This window comes from Centroberyx gerrardi, chromosome 14, assembly GCF_048128805.1.
Source record: "Centroberyx gerrardi isolate f3 chromosome 14, fCenGer3.hap1.cur.20231027, whole genome shotgun sequence".
NCBI lineage: Eukaryota > Metazoa > Chordata > Actinopteri > Beryciformes > Berycidae > Centroberyx > Centroberyx gerrardi.
Window position 1 is genome coordinate 13,059,858 of NC_136010.1, and position 16,238 is coordinate 13,076,095.

Consider the following 16,238-nt stretch of genomic DNA (forward strand, 5'->3'; position numbering starts at 1 on the left):
TACATGAATACGTGCAACCATAAAGGATGTGGTCGGGTCTGAGAGAACAAGAGGAAGAGCGTGAGGGGGAAGGAGCTGTGCACTGAGCGCCGAGGCTCCCTGCAAACAACTGCTCACAGGTCACTGAAAGGCACAAAGTTGGTGTTCGTTTTGGATGATTTTAACTTTTCTCGTTTGGGAGGAATGCATAATGTTTCTGTGAAGATGCGTTGACGACCCAGAAAGATGGAGACAGAGGAGACTGGTGAAACACGGACTTCCTGGTATGATGCCTCTTAAAATGATCCTTGAGTTCATCACTCTGTATTTTAACCTTGGGGTGGCATAGAGACATTGTCAAATTTATTAATCAATATATTGGAAGCACAGATGTGTTCAGATCAAAGTTATCAAACTGGCAATGTGGTGACAAATCAAACTGCTGGCTCCTTGATATGTTCTGTTCAGTACTCACACATTTCAACAACTTAAATCTCTTAAAAGATTTGATAGGTGCATGACACAACATTTTCTTCACCTTCTTGTCTCAGTAATGGAACTTTTATAATCATACCCTGTCATTTAGGCACAAAATTCTAGGATTTAGCTGTTGGATGTGTAGTTAAAAGGTTTATCTCATTGTGTGAAATGTGTTAACCATGCATGTGTGTGTTTGCTTGGTGCCAATTAACAGTTATTGTGTTTTTTGTAGGTCTGCGGCGCCAAGAGACATGCACATCCTCTGTGACCATGCTGGGGTAAGTCGCTCCATCTCTTATCTCTCTCTCCATCTCAACCACCTCTCTTCTGTTTAAGCCTATCTAAGTGCTCCCTTGAAAACTGATAAATTCACTTTCTCGCTTATCTGTCTGCCTGTAGAAGAAAAGAAAGCAGGACCCAGGCCCTGATCCTGTAATCAGAATCATAGAGGTGAGTGGCCTTTGAAATGGTCTGATATCTTTGTTCCACTGTCTCTTCTTCATCTTCGTGTGTTTGTGTCTCGTCTCTCTCTCTCTCTCTCTCTCTCTCTCTCTCTAGCGGAAGTTAGTCAACCTTACCTTTGTGACCACAATGCCGAGTGCAGAGCTGACAAGTGATCTGAAAAATATGTTCAACTGTGCGGTCACTGAAGCTCTCTGTGTTTATTCTAGATTGATCAACCTAATGTAAACGCTTCTGTACATCCCTGCACATTATGCTTCAACCTCCATGTGTATCTGATTTTACACTTACAAGCGCTCTAGTTTTACCTTAAACATTCTCGTGTTTACTCGCAGATAAAGATTGTCTTCCATATCTTTATTGGTGATGTCTTTGTTTGCGTCTGTTACTATACTGACTGCACACTCAGTATAAATAAGCAGCTGATGTGGTTAGTGTGGCAGACAGGCAGACATCTTGTAATTGTAACTGCACAGGCACAGCTTCACCCTTCTTCCTCTTCGAGAGGTTCGCACAGGAAATGAGAGATCTGCACCATGCAACACCTCTTCCTTCTCGACATCTTCCTTTTCCACTTTCCTGAACTCTCTCGTGTCTCTCTCTCTCTCTCTCTCTCTCTCTAGCTCACTTTTACTTATTATTCTGTGAAATCTAAAAATGACACTCAAGCCATTTAGTCTACACAGCTGACTTAATAGTATTCAAACCCTTCTTGCCTCTCCAATCACTGCTTTTTGTTAAGCACACAGTGGAGGATTAGGTTTTCAGATGATGCAACTTTAAAATGTCCTGTTTCAGGATTCAGTGCATTACACACTTTGCCACTGCAACCCCACACACACTTTTTTTTTTACTGCACCCACCCACCACATTACTACTTTTACATTTTATTACACCAACATGTAATCTATCTGGATATTTGTGGCTAAAGTGGCTCTTTAAAATGCCTTTGGAAGCTATTTCTCTGTTTAAGTTCACTTGAAGTCATTCTGTTAAGTGATGGGTTCTGTTCTGTTCTGGGTCTGTGTCAGGATGAAGAGGAGGAGGATGATGATGATGAAATGATGTCAGAGCAGATGAAGGACTCAGAGGTGAGGCGCTCCCCCTTCCTACCTGCCAGAAGTGCTCAGTTATTAGTCTTTTGATGTATGGACAGCGTTAGTTTGATGGTTATTGACCCATATTGGTCAGCTAAAGAACCATTTATCATATAGTTTACACATATCCAAGCTGGATTCTTAAATTGCTGTTTGTTTGATTTCATTCCAGGAGCCCAGTAATAAAAGGGTTAAACCTGTGACAAAGTCCAATAGCCTGACAGGTGTCATAACCCCAGTGAAGACGCCTGCTCTGAAACGCATCGGACAGTCCATTTCGGTAACAGCACACAAACTCACACACATTCCTGCTGTTCTACAAAATGAGCATCTAATTACTTGTAGAATGTAACTGTTATTCCGCTCTTTTTTCCCCACCATCACAGCGTTCTATCAGTTTTCGTACCGAGGCGCGACCTTTGCCCCCTGCTCCCCTCCGCACTCGCCAGAAGGCCTCGTCGTTTCCACGGAGACGCAACAGCCAGTGCTGGAGCGACACTGTGGAGAGTCATGACCTCACCGCTAAGGAGATCAAACGTCAAGAGGTACAGGGGGCAGGGTTGAAAAGTTTAGTTTAGTTTAGTTTAGTTTAGTTAGTTTAAAACCAAGGAGTTTCTGCAAGGATTAGACAGTTATTTGGGGTGACTGCTTAGCTGCTTTGACTGGGATATACGATAAGAGAGTTGATGTCAGTGTGTGGGTACAGCATCTTGTGTCGGTTGTCTACCATTCTCAGTAGTCTTGTCTTTTGCCTGTGTGGGACAGCGATGAGGCTGTGGTTGCAGTGTGGGTGGGGTGACTAGAGCCTACTCTTCATTTCTCTGAAGCAGCTCTGCGAGAGATTATGAAAGAGGATGTGAGCTGGCACTGGGGGCCCAACTTCCCGTTTTAAACAATCAGCTGTGAATACTCACTCTGTGTGTGTGTGTGTGTGTGTGTGTGTGTATGCATTTTGCATTTTGTATGTGGGAGTGCGTGTTTGCATGTGCGGGCATCTGTATCCACATGTGTGTTAATGTGTGTGCATGCATGAGTGCAATTGTGTGTGTGGGTTGGGAGCGCTGGACGTGTTAACTGAAGGTTGTACTGATGTTGAACTGTTTGGGCTTCCCTGCAGGTGATCTATGAGCTGACCCAGGGTGAGAGGCAGCTGATTGACGACCTCAGTCTGGTCAAGAAGGTACTTGTCTATTAAACACATCCACCAAATTGCAATAGGCATATACCTCTATGGATTTATATTCAAACAAATATAAATATACATTTTCAGTATGTTTTTACAGCCCATTCAGGCCAGTCATCCCAGTTGTTCTGGCATTGATTTCTCCCCATAGCCACATTTTGATACACCTCCTTCTGTATCTCATTTGATTCTTTCTTTAACTTTCTCTCCTGGTGTGTGTGTGTGTGTGTGTGCGCGACCAGGTCTACTATGAGCCCATGTTGAAGCTGGCGATCATGACAGAGAGCGAGCTGGGACAAATCTTTGGCACTCTGGACTCTCTCATTCCCCTCCATGAAGGTAAAAAGTCGCTCGGCTCCAACACACTTCCTCATTCTCAATAATTTTAGTGTCTGTAAAGAATGAATGCAGGACAGTGTGTGTGCAGTTAGTCATTTCTGCATGCTATAACTGAATGGGAGTCCTCTGCTCTAACGTTTCTTTATGGATTCGTTTCTCTTTTTGTAGTTGAATGAGCCGAGTGTGATGTTTTTGTATTTGTCTGCCTTTGAGCTGCCATTTTACTGGCATTGTTGTCTGAATGAAAAATTCTTCACTTTGAGTATTTTTTTGCTGCTGTTTTTATGCCAGATCTTCTGAGTCGCCTTGAAAGGCTGAGGGGATCAGAGAAGACTGTCGGAGAGGTGGGGCCCACTCTGCTGAGTTGGGTGAGTATCTCCATGGAAACCAAGGACTGAGAGAGTGGAAGAGAGGAGTGCACAACCGACCTTCACTCTCTCCAGTTCCTGTATCTAGTGTTCTTTATTATGTTCCGCTCCAAACCACAGTGTCGCAAGGTTCAATCTACGTTTGTCTCTGCTTTTAACCGCTAATGTCGACCTCATCCTTCTCGCCCCCGCTCCGTTGCTCCTCCCCCTCTCCCTCTCTGCAGTTCCCCTGCTTGGAGGCCTATATTACGTACTGCTGTAACCAGGTGGGGGCCAAAGCTCTGCTGGACCAGAAGAAGCATGAGAAAAGAGTGGAGCACTTCCTGCGCCTCTGTCAGGAGTCTTCTTTTAGCAGGAAACTGGATCTCTGGAACTTCCTGGATCTCCCTCGAAGCCGATTGGTCAAATACCCCCTGCTGCTGAAAGAGATCCAGAAGTGCACGCCTCCAGAGCATCCTGACGAGGACACACTGCCTGATGCTGTGAGTTGGTAGCCACACACGCATGTACACACACACACACACACAAATCTATAAAGACACACACCCACTCATTTTAGATTACATAAACATTTTAAAGCTGCACTATTCAACTTTGCACACTGGCAACTCTAAATGGCATCAAGAGGTTACTGAAAAAACTTCCCTACCCAAAAATCATTTGACAAGCAACACACTCATGTTTGCCAACTCGGCCAGTCTGTGATTGCTTTATAGCAAAGGATACCAAAGGGACAAGAGAGGCAAAAGAGTCCAGTCTGCTGCTCGCTGCTGTTTAGGAGACAATTTTGTATTTCACTCTTAGGTTTCAGCTCGTCAGAAGAAGTGTACAAACCTGACACCTGAATTTAATTTGGGCAAATAGGGCAAATCTACAGCGTCTCAGTCAGGGGGATGGGACATTCTTCTCTATTGCAGCCCTACTGTGTGAATTAAGTAATGTATTTTTACATTTACAACAACCAACAGGGAGTGCATGGCACCCATAGAATGATCACTCCAACTGCTGAAGCAAATGCATACTGGTATAATCAAAGTTAAACACACTCACACTACTACTACTGTTTCGTCCTGCTCAGTTGGAGATGATCCAGAGAATCGTGGCAGAGGTGAACAGGAAGACCGGGGAGGCTGAGTGTCAGTTCTACAGGAGGGGTCTGTCCTACCTCGAAGAGAGCCAGAGACTACCAGAGATCCAACTGTCCCGCTTCCTCTACTGCCATGGAGAACTCAAGAACAACAAGGGACAGGTAGCAGCCAACTATTGCCATGTTTACTCTGTTTTTTAATCCATTTTGTTCCATTGAATAACCTTTGGGCGATTCTCCTGAGGTTGTTGAGAACTCCCTGTCTGTCCTGCATCTGTCAAAAGAACAGAAGATCTGTGCCTGCTTGAGTACTGTTCTAAATATAGCTATCTGTCTCTCTCTTTCTCTGTGTCTGTCTCCTGTCTGTCAGCGGCTGCATGTGTTCCTGTTTGAGCAGGCCCTGGTGCTGACCAGGCCAGGAGAGGACAAAGAGGGAGGCCAGGTGTTCCAGGTCTACAGACAGCCTCTGCCCAACATCTTCCTCAACCTGGAGGAGATCCCAGATGGAGAGGCTGCCGGAGGGGGCACCTTCAGGGGAGCTTTCACTGGGGGCAATGATAAAGGTAACATACACACCGTATACATGTTTGATTAGCTGTTAAAGCATAGGAACACAGTGGTGTATGATTGTGTAAATAGGGACCAGTATTTCCAAGCTTCCACTCAGCCCCAGTTATTTCTGCCTCAAACACATTTACTGTATTTTTAGAAGCTGAGTTTTACCGAAGCACATTTTGTGACTGTCTTTGGTCAAAAGAAAATGGAGCCCTTTCCTTACTTGTTTGAAAGCCCTTTTAATGCATGCCTTTAAAGGCATTTCGACAACAAATTAGGCCGCCGTGTTTCATATTTGGATTCATGTTTGCCCTTCAGATCAAGGATTCAGTTTTGCAAAGTCTTCTTGTGTTTCACATTGACCAATAATTCTCCTCACTCTCATACATGCCTACTTTTCTCATATACAGTAAATATGTATCTTTTGTGTCAATCTTGCCAATGAAGTGAGGGGAGACGGAGCTGCATTTAGGCTACAACTATGCCCATAGTATGTCTGTCCAGGGTTTAATTCAAAGTTGAAGTGAAACCTACACTGTTGCTTACTCTCCATTTCCTCCAATGCCTCTAATGATGGAGTTGCAGTAGGCTACAACTATGCCCGTAGTACGTCAGTGTGGTTTGCTATCCAGGGTTTAATTCAAAGTTGAAGTGAAACCCACACCCTTGCTTCCACTCCATTTCCTCCAATGCCTCTCTCTCCCTTCCTCTCTTTCTCCCAGTGAGGAACTGTTTCCGTGTGAGCAGCAGAGGGCGCTCCAAAGCCCACTCCCACTGCCTGCAGGCCAACGACTCCTTCAGCAAGCAGCAGTGGATCACCTGCCTGCGCCAAGCCATTGTCCAATCACGGGACAGGTGCGCCCAGACCAGCCAGTCGCAGCTCTCCTCGCACCCTGATCCCGCCCTCTATCACATAGCCGAGCTCAGTCTCAGCTCGGACACAGAGATGACAGACCATACCAGCCGCTGACTGATAGACTCAATCATCAGGAAGGCAGCGGAGTGTGTCCATACATTTGTACATTTGTTCAGAGGAGAAAATAATGGGCTGTTTGTGAAAGAGTATTTTGCATATGCACACACACACACACACACACACACACACACACGCAAACACAAAAAAACACACACTTTCCTACTTTGATCATTTTCTGTTATGCTGTGATTGTGATGTTGCATGCTGTACAGCTTGGGAACAATATCAGAATATCAATGGGAATGTACTTTGCAACATTTTTTGTTTTTATTATTGTTGTCTTTGTTTTTGTAATAAACTGATACTTAAAGTCTACTGGGATACTCGTTTGGAAGGTAGACAAAGACAAAAGGTAGACATAAGTCTAAGTAAAGAGAGAAAAGATTAGACATGATTATCTCTGTCTCTCTCCCTCCCTCTCTCTCTCTCCCTCTCTTACTCTCTCTCCCTCTCTTACTCTCGCTCCCTCCCTCTCTCTCTCTCTCTGACACCAGTGAGAGGGCAGGGAGAGAAAGAGGTAGACTTTCAGAGGTAGCCTACAGACATACAGTGAAACAGTAGCCGTCCCCTTATGCATTTTTAACAGCTCAGCAGGTGATGGGAACATTTTGGTGGGACAGTTTGTCCACAGATAGAGTGACCAAGTGATCAGGTGAGTCCGAATCTCTCTCTCTGTGTGTGCTAATGCTGCAGTATTAGTGGAGCGTTATTTGCAAAGTAACTTTGTTTGCATGATTTCATTGTTTACTTACACAAAACAGCGTGGCTAGATTTGGCTATGGCAAGATGTAAACACATATCAGGATGCTGAAATTGACTGTTTCGTAGGTTATATAATTGACCTTTGTAGGGAAGTTCAGCTCAGGTGTAGCGCTTAATCAAAGAACACTTTGTATGAGGTCTCCAAAATAGTGTTTTTGAAATAAGTTCCCTGAAGCTGAAATGTAAATTTCTAGATTCACTGAGTTTCCAGACTCTTCTGCAAGCTTTAATTACAAGAGAGAATTCAGTGCCAGAGTGGATCAACTTGATCTGTGCAAGATCAGGATTTACCTTAAAGAGATGTTCATTCTCAGATTAAGCCTCTTTCTCCCTCAGCTGTGAATGACTTCCACTGCCTTTTCCTGGCAAGAAGGGATAATACCCCACTGAGCTTTAGTCGCTGAAAAAGAGACTTTCTACCACCACGACCTGCCCACCTTTGACCCTGCATGTGCAAACGCTGAAGTGGATCACTTTCCTTGCATTACCTGGGGAAGCCCTGCTGTCTGTCACAGGGTCCCTTTTGGTAGACACTGTCGAGGTTTACCGGTAAAGCAGAATGCCCGGAGCCGGTGATGTCAATGTGGAGGGCTCTTGCCAGGCTCTGTGTCGGACGCTGGTGTCTCAGAACGGCCTCCAGAGAGAGACAGCTGACATCTCCCAGTCTGTCCTCTACACCTCACTGATGGGCCTGCTTTTGGTCGCTGATAAAGAGGTGTGTATGTTAGGTGGATGTGCGTCTATGAGTGTTAGATTAGTAATTGGAGAAGACGAGAGTGCTTGATCTTGTACATTGAGAGACTCCTTATGCTCACCCAGGAATCCCTATTGCAATACAACATCTAATTCTCATTCATCTTCAAGTCTGGTAGTGGTGGGACAACAGAAAATCTGTACATCTGTGTTTATTTTGTAAGACTATGATTTATGGGGCACAAATGGGACAAGCATGAACACTGACAAATGAAATTGTATAAAGGACTTAATGGAGAGTACACACAACACACACGTGTTAAAGCACCTGTCAGCACTCCTTGGTCCGTAATAGGATGAACATTTGAGGTTGACCTCCTTTTAGCCTCCCTGGTTATGCTAATGAGATAAGAAGGCTAAATCTGTCCTACCAACACTGTGCACACACACATACACACACATACACAGTGACATGGTGGAGTTAAGACAGACAGAGAGACAGTAATACGTCGTACAGACACAGGGGTCAAGTACTTGGACACACATGCAGTGAAGGGTACACACAGTCTTGTCAAGACAAATTTAGCAGGAACAGTAATGAAACATGGTGCGATGGATTTATTTTTGGAATTGTACACAAATATACAAAGATATAGAGATATATAAAGGGTACGGGTCAATACTACTGGTCAATAGCTTCCCTGTGTTCTTTGTTTACAGAAGGAGCAGCTGAACTTAGGAAGTGGAAGAGTTGGCCTTAAGAACATAGGAAACACAGTAAGTGTTTGGTAGTGATGCAGGAAGTTCTTCAAGCAAACCAGTCCTTGGAGCAGAAATGGTTCAAGTGTTTGCAACAATACTGTCTATCATTTCCAGTACATTTACTCACCTGCACCTTTTGTCTGTCTCTGAATCAGTGCTTCCTGAATGCAGTAGTTCAGTGTTTATCTCATACACGTGGCTTACGGGACTACTGCCTCCTCAAGTCCTACAAGCAAGAGAAGTTCTCCAAAGAGGATGCTAAACTCATGGAAGGTATGCTCCTCTCCCCTGCTCTCCTCTCCTCTCCTCTCCTCTCCCTCCTCCTACTTTATGTTTTCCCCCTTTTCTCCAAACAATAGCATAATCCTTGTCCTTGGTCTTCCTGTGCCAGCCTTCTCTCAGGTGCTGTCTGGCCTTTGGGACGTGAATGAAGGAGACACAGTGGTCAATCCACGGCAGTTTTACAATATCTTCAAGGAAGCAGTGCCTTACTTCAGTGGCTACAGGTGAGGAGGGGGACTGGCATCTGGCCAGTACTATTGTCAGTACCTGATAGTACCTGTTACAGGGGAGCATCTGAAAGGGCAGGGTGAAGGAGGAGCTGCCACACTACTGCTATTTATTTCAATGGAGACTTTGAGGGTCACATGGCCTAAACAATGTCTCAGGGGTCTCTGCACCCCACTAGGAAATATCTCTGCCCTACAAAGGCAAACATAAGCAACTACTTTGTGTATGTTTTAAACCTCAAATGTAATGACTAGGTTTTAGATTTGATATTAACAAAAACTATTTCTGTAAAGGCTAACAATGGTGCTATCCACTTCTTCAGGATGTCAGGACAAGAGATAAACTGTCAAATAATTCTCAGTTTTGCCACAAGCACAGTTACTGCTCTTTGGCTTTGTAGTGCAGACTGGTGCAGAAGTACACAGCTACATGTGACAGTGACATTAGCAATTCTCTTTCTCTCTCTTTGACCTTTACCTTCCCAGTCAGCAGGACGCTCAGGAGTTCCTGAGGTTCCTGTTGGACAGGCTGCACACGGAAATCAACCGCCGACCATATGTGCGACGAACAGGCAAGGAGCCTGAACAAAAACATGCCAAATTTAGGTGAGTATGCTTATGTGCAAATAGTTCTGGCAGACATTTTTATGAGACAGAATGGAGTGTCCTTTTCTCGAATTTGTAGCCAACTACTCTACATGACCACATTTTGTTCTCTCTCTCTCTCTCTCTCTCTCTCTCTCCCTCTCTCTCTCTCAGGATTTCAGAAGAGGCTGCAGCCATGTGGAAGAAACACTTGGAGAGGGATGACAGCAAAATAGTAGGTGAGGAAAGATAACGCATTCATGGTGATCCTTTATCCTCATCTCAAATACAAGTTTCATTAGGGCAACTATTAATATTTCTTCCCCCCCTTCCCACCCTGAATCATCCTGAATTTCCCCAAGGGGATCAATAAAGTGCTATCTTATCTTATCTTACCCCTTCTCACCCCTTCACCCCTCCGTCAGACCTGTTCTCCGGCCAGCTGCGCAGCTCGCTACACTGCTCGGTTTGCTCCCAGTACTCCACCACGTTTGATGTGTTCTGTGATCTGTCGCTGCCCATCCCCAAGAGGAGCTCTGCCAGGGAGGTGACGCTGAGGGAGTGCCTGGACCTCTTCTCCCAGGAGGAGAAACTGGACGAGGAGAACGCACCGGTGAGTTAAAACAGAGAGGGCGATGAAGGTCGGATTACGATACATCAAAGTGTCAGTCTCTTTAAGGTCAAAGGCCAATGACTTATATTTCCGCCTTAGAGCAGTGAGGTGGGAGTGGTTCAGTAAGAATGTGAATTTATCATCCATGCATATATTTTTTATTTAAAATTTTCTTATGTGTGTACATTTGTTGTAAACTAGGTGTACGCTTAAGTGTAGATACAAGGTAGTATAAGTAAGTAAAGTTGTGATCAGTACTGAAGGCGGACATGAGGATTGGGAGGGGAGTCGTGGGCCTAATTCAACAAAACCCCAATTACATATCTGCCATCACCCATCCCCTCTTACATCCAAGCTGGGTTTCTACATAGACGCTCACCTGAATATCACAAGGGAGAGTTACATCAGATCCTGTGTATTTGTAAATGTTGTAAATATACAGAGGTGTAGGCCGAGTTCAAGTGAAACTGATTGTGTCTGTGTGTATGTTTTTGTGTATGTGTGTTTCAGATGTGTGAGAAGTGCAACAGGCGAACAGAGAGCACCAAGAGGCTGTCCATACAGAGGTTTCCCCAGGTTATTGTCATCCGTATCCTTGGCAACAGCACTTACTTTCCTACCTTAGTAGCATTTGGCTCTTATCTGCAGGATCTTGATAGTGGTGATAGTTATGATGATGGCAATGATGATATCTGGTGGAGCCTTAACCGCCGCTGTCAGATCTGAACCGTTTTGCCATGTCACGGTGGTCTATCAGTAAAAGCGCAGTGCATGTGTCCTTCCCACTCACCAACCTGGACCTCGGACCCTACGGACCTATCGACTGCAGTAATGCTACTTCATTTTTCTCACACTTTATCCATTCGCTCTCTATCTCTGTTCCTCCCTCTGTACCCTCTCTTTTCGTGTGTGCATGCTTGTGTCGACCGTATGTACCTCTGTCTGTCCATGTCATTGAGAAAATGTGTCTCTGTATCCCCGCAGGTCCAGTTCTGTATGACTTGTATGCGATGTGTAACCACTCTGGGACAGTGAACATGGGCCACTACACAGCCTGCTGTTTGGAGGAAAACGGTTGGTGCTTCTACAATGACTCCAGGTGAGAAATCATTTGTTTTTGCCACGCAATGGTCTTGTCTACAATACTGCATAGACAGCCCATTTAAATGCCGATTGTATCAGTGTGTATACAGGTCATCTATATCCAGACATCTTCTGTTGCACCTGGAGCTGTTTCTTACTCACTCCATCTACCTCCCTCTTTCCTTCTCCATCCAATGTCCCCACTTTCTCTTCCTACATCCCTCCCTCCTCCTCTTTCCCCTCCCTCCCTCTCCACCTCTCCCTCCCTCCCTCACAGTGTGACTCCAGTCTCGGAAAACCAGCTTCAGACCAATCAAGCCTATGTGCTCTTCTACCAGCGCAGCAACAGCACCGCCACTGTCAGGAAATAGACCTCAGACTGGCTGAGCTACAACGTGACATCACAACCAGCCAATCAAGACAGCTTCACCTCCATTGTACATGGAAACCAATAGAAGCAGCCGAGCTGTGTGACTCTGGCATCTATGAACTTCTAATTTCTCAATGAGCAGAGACTCAATTGACTTCAGTGAGGAAATCTGAGAAGAAGAAGAAGAGAGGCTGTGGTCATTTAAAGGGGATTTGAAGAGGTGATCTCTCTTCGTCAGACATGGGGATCGTTTTGAAGAGTCTTGGTGAGAGACTGCCCAGGCAGACCGTGCCCTAGAGACTCTCTGTGCCCTAGTTATCAGGCATGAGTAAACATATCAGCATAGCATACTTGCACATGATGCAGAGCTCTTAATTTGAGAGCCAATGATTCATGAAGGCTTATACTAAAATTAACCCCAATAAACAGAAGTAGCTCCTGGATTACATGGAAAATAGGCGGAATTTCCTGGTTCGAATTACAGCGTACATACGTGTTTAGATATCTGATTGTTGAAGTTCAAATTCTTTTACTAGATTTTAAACTAGAGTTTTGTGAAAATGTATAGCTTAAATATGTAAATAGTTATGTATATTATGTTCATGCTGTCTTTTTATCTTAATAATCTGATATATATCCATGGATATACAGTATGTACTGTTCTTTGTTCCAACCTGCTGAAAATATTTACATGGGCTGTATTTTTCCCTCAAACTTAATTATCTATATATTTTTTTTTACATCTGTATCTTGGTAGCCTAACACTGACGTTGCACAAAAATATGTTGTACATATGGACGAATAAAACAAGTGAATGTACAGTATTGATGATCTTTGAAACAGTCAACAAAAGACCTGTTAATAAGTCTGATGATTAGCGCTGAATGTTGCAGGTAGAACGTAGACTGTAAATTTCGCTAGAAGACGTACCATCATGCCACTGCCGTCTGGTGAATGACGCCATTGCGCACATGCGTAAGAGAGGTGGGCGGAGTTTTCTAGTCGGTCAGGAAGAGGAGAAAGGCGGACACAGACACATCAAACGGTAATGTTACTCAGCGACAGCTTTTAAACTCTAAGCCGAATCTTTTTTACACGTATAGACGTATTATATCCGTGCATTGATTGTTGTAGTTACATTTTCAAAAAGAATACTTCAAATGTCAGTACTCTAAACCATGAAAAACATCATTAGCTTTCTTGCTAGCTAACGTTAGCTGGTTTGACAGGCCCGGACTACACTGCACAGCCAGGAATGGGAACACAGCACGGAATGTTCCGTGTTTACACTCCTTAGCTTTTAGCCAGCCTCCCCGTTCCCTCTGTTTGCCACCCGGTGTAACGGCTTGGTCGGTTTAGGTTGCATTTATTTCACATATCAAGTTCTTTCTGATGAACCCCGGGAATATGAGTAGACTAGACTGCAAACGTTATTATCTGAGTTCGTATTCCGCTCAGTGCCAGTCAAGAGGAACTGTTTTCTCGATAGCCAGTATTTCCATTCCACCGTATAGATGTCACCATATGACAGTTTAGATCCACTTTGTTTGTGCATCAATACACTATTGGTAAAATTATGTCTGACTAACCCTTTGGAGTTGTTAAATCATTGGGATAGCAACATTAGCAGTGACTTGCGCTGCGTCGCCTTGCCTAATGATAACCGAAGCATATCCTCGTCTTGTCTTGTTCTCCATAGATGGCAGCCATCCGGAAGAAGTTAGTGATAGTAGGGGATGGTGCATGTGGGAAGACCTGCCTGCTCATTGTCTTCAGTAAGGACCAGTTCCCAGAGGTCTACGTCCCCACTGTGTTTGAGAACTATGTGGCAGACATTGAAGTGGACGGAAAACAGGTGAGCCTCGGTGACCTAAGACTGAGATGGGTCCCTAGCTAAATGAGACATAATTTTACTTATTACGTTGAGAGGATAGCTTTCATTCTCTCCGCTGTCTCCCTACCAGCAGTATAAGACTAGGCCTCTCTAAAGCTTGATTGTGTAACTTAAATGCTCAAATGACGCTCTTTACTTAAGGCCACTTCACATGTTCCCCTTTTATCCATCCATCCATATCCCTCTCTCTCTGTCTGAATCAGGTGGAGCTTGCATTGTGGGATACTGCAGGTCAAGAGGACTATGACAGACTGCGGCCTCTCTCCTACCCCGACACTGATGTTATCCTCATGTGCTTCTCTGTAGACAGCCCTGACAGCTTAGGTATTTGCAACACTCACACTACACTTTTATTCAGCCCCTATTGTTTGCAATTGTGATATGGACATACTTCTCTAATCACTGCGCTCTTTGTATGGATACTCCCTGCAGAGAATATTCCAGAAAAGTGGACTCCCGAAGTGAAACACTTCTGTCCAAATGTTCCCATCATTCTTGTGGGCAACAAGAAAGATCTGCGCAATGATGAGCACACCAGACGAGAGCTTGCCAAAATGAAACAGGTGGGTGTGTTTGTTTAAAACGTGCTTGTGTGTTTGCCTGTGTATATGTTCATATTTTAAACTTCTTCTCTGATTTGTGTCTCTAGGAGCCAGTTAAAACTGATGAAGGCAGAGAAATGGCAAACCGCATCAGTGCCTTCGGCTACCAAGAGTGTTCTGCCAAAACCAAAGATGGTGTGAGGGAAGTGTTTGAGATGGCAACCAGGGCAGCACTGCAGGCCAAGAAACGTGGCAAGAAGTCCGCCTGCCTTCTGTTATAGGCTCTCGGAGAATAAGGAGCTGCCCTCAAGCACAGATAAAGGGCAGCTTTCATTGAGATTTGACCTAGGGGAGGATATCGGGGAGGGCCCACAAAAGTTATGGGGATGCCTAATTTCTAATCATCCAGTCACCCTCAGCACATTCAAGCAGATCTGAAATTATTTGATAGGCTTCTGCACCACGGTCTTTGCCCCGTATGTTAGATTACATGCCATTTTGCTTGCACCTATCAAAAACTTTCAGATCTAGAGAGGTGTGTAGGGCAGGTGGTAGGGGGTGATTTGGAGTTGGGTAGATGCAAAGGAGAATTGAAATGTGCCATGATTGGAATGAAGAGAGCAAAGGTCCTTACCAGGCCAAAGACAATGGGAACATGAGAGAATGAGAAAGAGGGGGGAAAAAAAGACAAAAATAAAAGATAGGTTAGAATAAAGGCCATGTCTAAGTGGATCTTACACAGTATCGCCTACATGTAGTGCCTTGAGAGCAGTGGTCAGGAAGAGTCTGAGTTGAGGGATAGGGATTCATAACCTGGATGGGGTATTATTTTGTCATTTTTAGTGTCCACGCTTCACTTTTGTGAATGCTTTCTCCCTGTCATTGGCTTGGCTCCTTCAGGCCCATGTTCTGACTCAGGCGCTATGCAGGGGTATGCCTAAACTAGATTGTATGAGATGTTTTCCCATATTGAATTACTTACCTGATATACTTAGTGTGTATGTGTGTGTCTGTGTGCGCGTGTGTGAGTGTGTTTGTGAGTGTGTTTGTGTGCTCCAGTGCAGGTCTGCATGCATTGAATGTGTGTATATTTGTGTTTGTGATGCATATTTTCTGTGTCTATGTACTGTATGCATGGAAAGGCCTTTTGCGTCACCTAACCCCTGTCTCCATGCCAAAGTTACCCCTGACAGCCAGATTTTATGGTTCAAACGGGTAATGGAATTAACAGCTACTCAGAGTGACATAGAAACTTTCACTTTACTTTACTGGAAGATGTTGTACCATAGCTAGAGGCACAATCAGGTTAACTATTTGTTGAGTTTTTAGGACCTTTTTTGTGTATACAAGAGAAGCATTTGATTGTGTTAATCAGTGGGTTAAATCATGAGTGGTGTAGTTGATAAGTTGAATTTGCTTTCAGATAGAAGAAGATAGGCTATCTTATTACTATAATGTCCATTTATGTACTGTATGTCTTACAAGGCCTTGTAAGGACATGTTTATGACGTGTATTTCCAGTTTGCCTTTCACTCAACTCTCCCCAACCCCCTTTTATTGATATTGTCATTATTGTATTATCACTTTTATTGTTGATGTCTCTAATTTTTCGTAGTATATTTTAACCATTTTCCTTAATCCTGCTGTTATGATCAGCTTATGTCAGTTAAATGAGAAATTGTAACCATAGTATTGTACATTGTTAATTGAAGGTCAAGCTTGGGGTGCAAGGCTGGAAGGTTTTGGGGGAGGGTTGCCAGGGCAGTTATTTTTTGTACTGTGACATCTTGGGATTTCTGGAGTTTTTTCAAATAAAGCTGGTATTAGGGTTTCCTGGTGTATATGTGTCCTCTTTGCACAGCTACCAACAATTGCAGCTATTGCCATACATTTATCATT

General features: G+C 44.1%; 3 protein-coding genes across 4 annotated transcripts; all 3 read left to right on the forward strand.

Moving 5' to 3' along the window:
- Nucleotides 1–17: 17 nt before the first annotated feature.
- arhgef3l (Rho guanine nucleotide exchange factor (GEF) 3, like) lies at nucleotides 18–6,841 on the forward strand. The gene is made up of 13 exons (XM_071898938.2): nucleotides 18–263; nucleotides 692–737; nucleotides 859–909; nucleotides 1,953–2,012; nucleotides 2,191–2,298; nucleotides 2,405–2,563; nucleotides 3,136–3,198; nucleotides 3,444–3,540; nucleotides 3,832–3,908; nucleotides 4,133–4,390; nucleotides 4,987–5,157; nucleotides 5,366–5,558; nucleotides 6,273–6,841. Exons 1-13 carry the CDS (start codon nucleotides 226–228, stop codon nucleotides 6,518–6,520), a joined length of 1,569 nt encoding a protein of 522 aa, XP_071755039.1. The 5' UTR covers nucleotides 18–225; the 3' UTR covers nucleotides 6,521–6,841.
- Nucleotides 6,842–6,988: 147 nt separating this feature from the next.
- usp21 (ubiquitin specific peptidase 21) lies at nucleotides 6,989–12,696 on the forward strand. Of its 2 annotated transcripts, XM_078288296.1 has the most exons (12): nucleotides 6,989–7,178; nucleotides 7,625–8,003; nucleotides 8,702–8,758; nucleotides 8,899–9,016; nucleotides 9,135–9,249; nucleotides 9,739–9,858; nucleotides 10,012–10,076; nucleotides 10,263–10,450; nucleotides 10,961–11,039; nucleotides 11,171–11,278; nucleotides 11,435–11,549; nucleotides 11,811–12,696. In XM_078288296.1, the coding sequence occupies exons 2-12, from the start codon at nucleotides 7,848–7,850 to the stop codon at nucleotides 11,902–11,904; spliced, it is 1,215 nt and encodes a 404-aa protein (XP_078144422.1). In that variant the 5' UTR covers nucleotides 6,989–7,178; nucleotides 7,625–7,847; the 3' UTR covers nucleotides 11,905–12,696. The 2 variants fall into 2 exon arrangements, with proteins under 2 accessions (XP_078144422.1, XP_071755041.2); XM_071898940.2 differs by lacking the exon at nucleotides 6,989–7,178 and having other exon boundaries at nucleotides 7,326–8,003.
- Nucleotides 12,697–12,886: 190 nt separating this feature from the next.
- On the forward strand, nucleotides 12,887–16,170 carry LOC144537808 (rho-related GTP-binding protein RhoA-C-like). Its single transcript, XM_071898941.1, has 5 exons — nucleotides 12,887–12,948; nucleotides 13,603–13,758; nucleotides 14,001–14,121; nucleotides 14,230–14,360; nucleotides 14,447–16,170. Exons 2-5 carry the CDS (start codon nucleotides 13,603–13,605, stop codon nucleotides 14,618–14,620), a joined length of 582 nt encoding a protein of 193 aa, XP_071755042.1. The 5' UTR covers nucleotides 12,887–12,948; the 3' UTR covers nucleotides 14,621–16,170.
- Nucleotides 16,171–16,238: the final 68 nt, after the last annotated feature.

Excerpts from the sequence above, each read along its gene's own strand:
- arhgef3l (XM_071898938.2), top strand. The coding sequence starts at position 226 with ATGGAGACAGAGGAGACTGGTGAAACACGGACTTCCTG. Across the intron at positions 3,541-3,831 it reads TCTCATTCCCCTCCATGAAG|ATCTTCTGAGTCGCCTTGAA; the intron begins GTAAAAAGTCGC and ends TTTTTATGCCAG. Across the intron at positions 5,559-6,272 it reads CACTGGGGGCAATGATAAAG|TGAGGAACTGTTTCCGTGTG; the intron begins GTAACATACACA and ends TCTTTCTCCCAG.
- usp21 (XM_078288296.1), top strand. The coding sequence starts at position 7,848 with ATGCCCGGAGCCGGTGATGTCAATGTGGAGGGCTCTTGCCAGGCTCTG. Across the intron at positions 9,250-9,738 it reads CCTTACTTCAGTGGCTACAG|TCAGCAGGACGCTCAGGAGT; the intron begins GTGAGGAGGGGG and ends TTACCTTCCCAG. Across the intron at positions 9,859-10,011 it reads CAAAAACATGCCAAATTTAG|GATTTCAGAAGAGGCTGCAG; the intron begins GTGAGTATGCTT and ends TCTCTCTCTCAG.
- LOC144537808 (XM_071898941.1), top strand. The coding sequence starts at position 13,603 with ATGGCAGCCATCCGGAAGAAGTTAGTGATAGTAGGGGATGGTGCATGT. Across the intron at positions 14,122-14,229 it reads AGACAGCCCTGACAGCTTAG|AGAATATTCCAGAAAAGTGG; the intron begins GTATTTGCAACA and ends TACTCCCTGCAG. Across the intron at positions 14,361-14,446 it reads AGCTTGCCAAAATGAAACAG|GAGCCAGTTAAAACTGATGA; the intron begins GTGGGTGTGTTT and ends TTGTGTCTCTAG.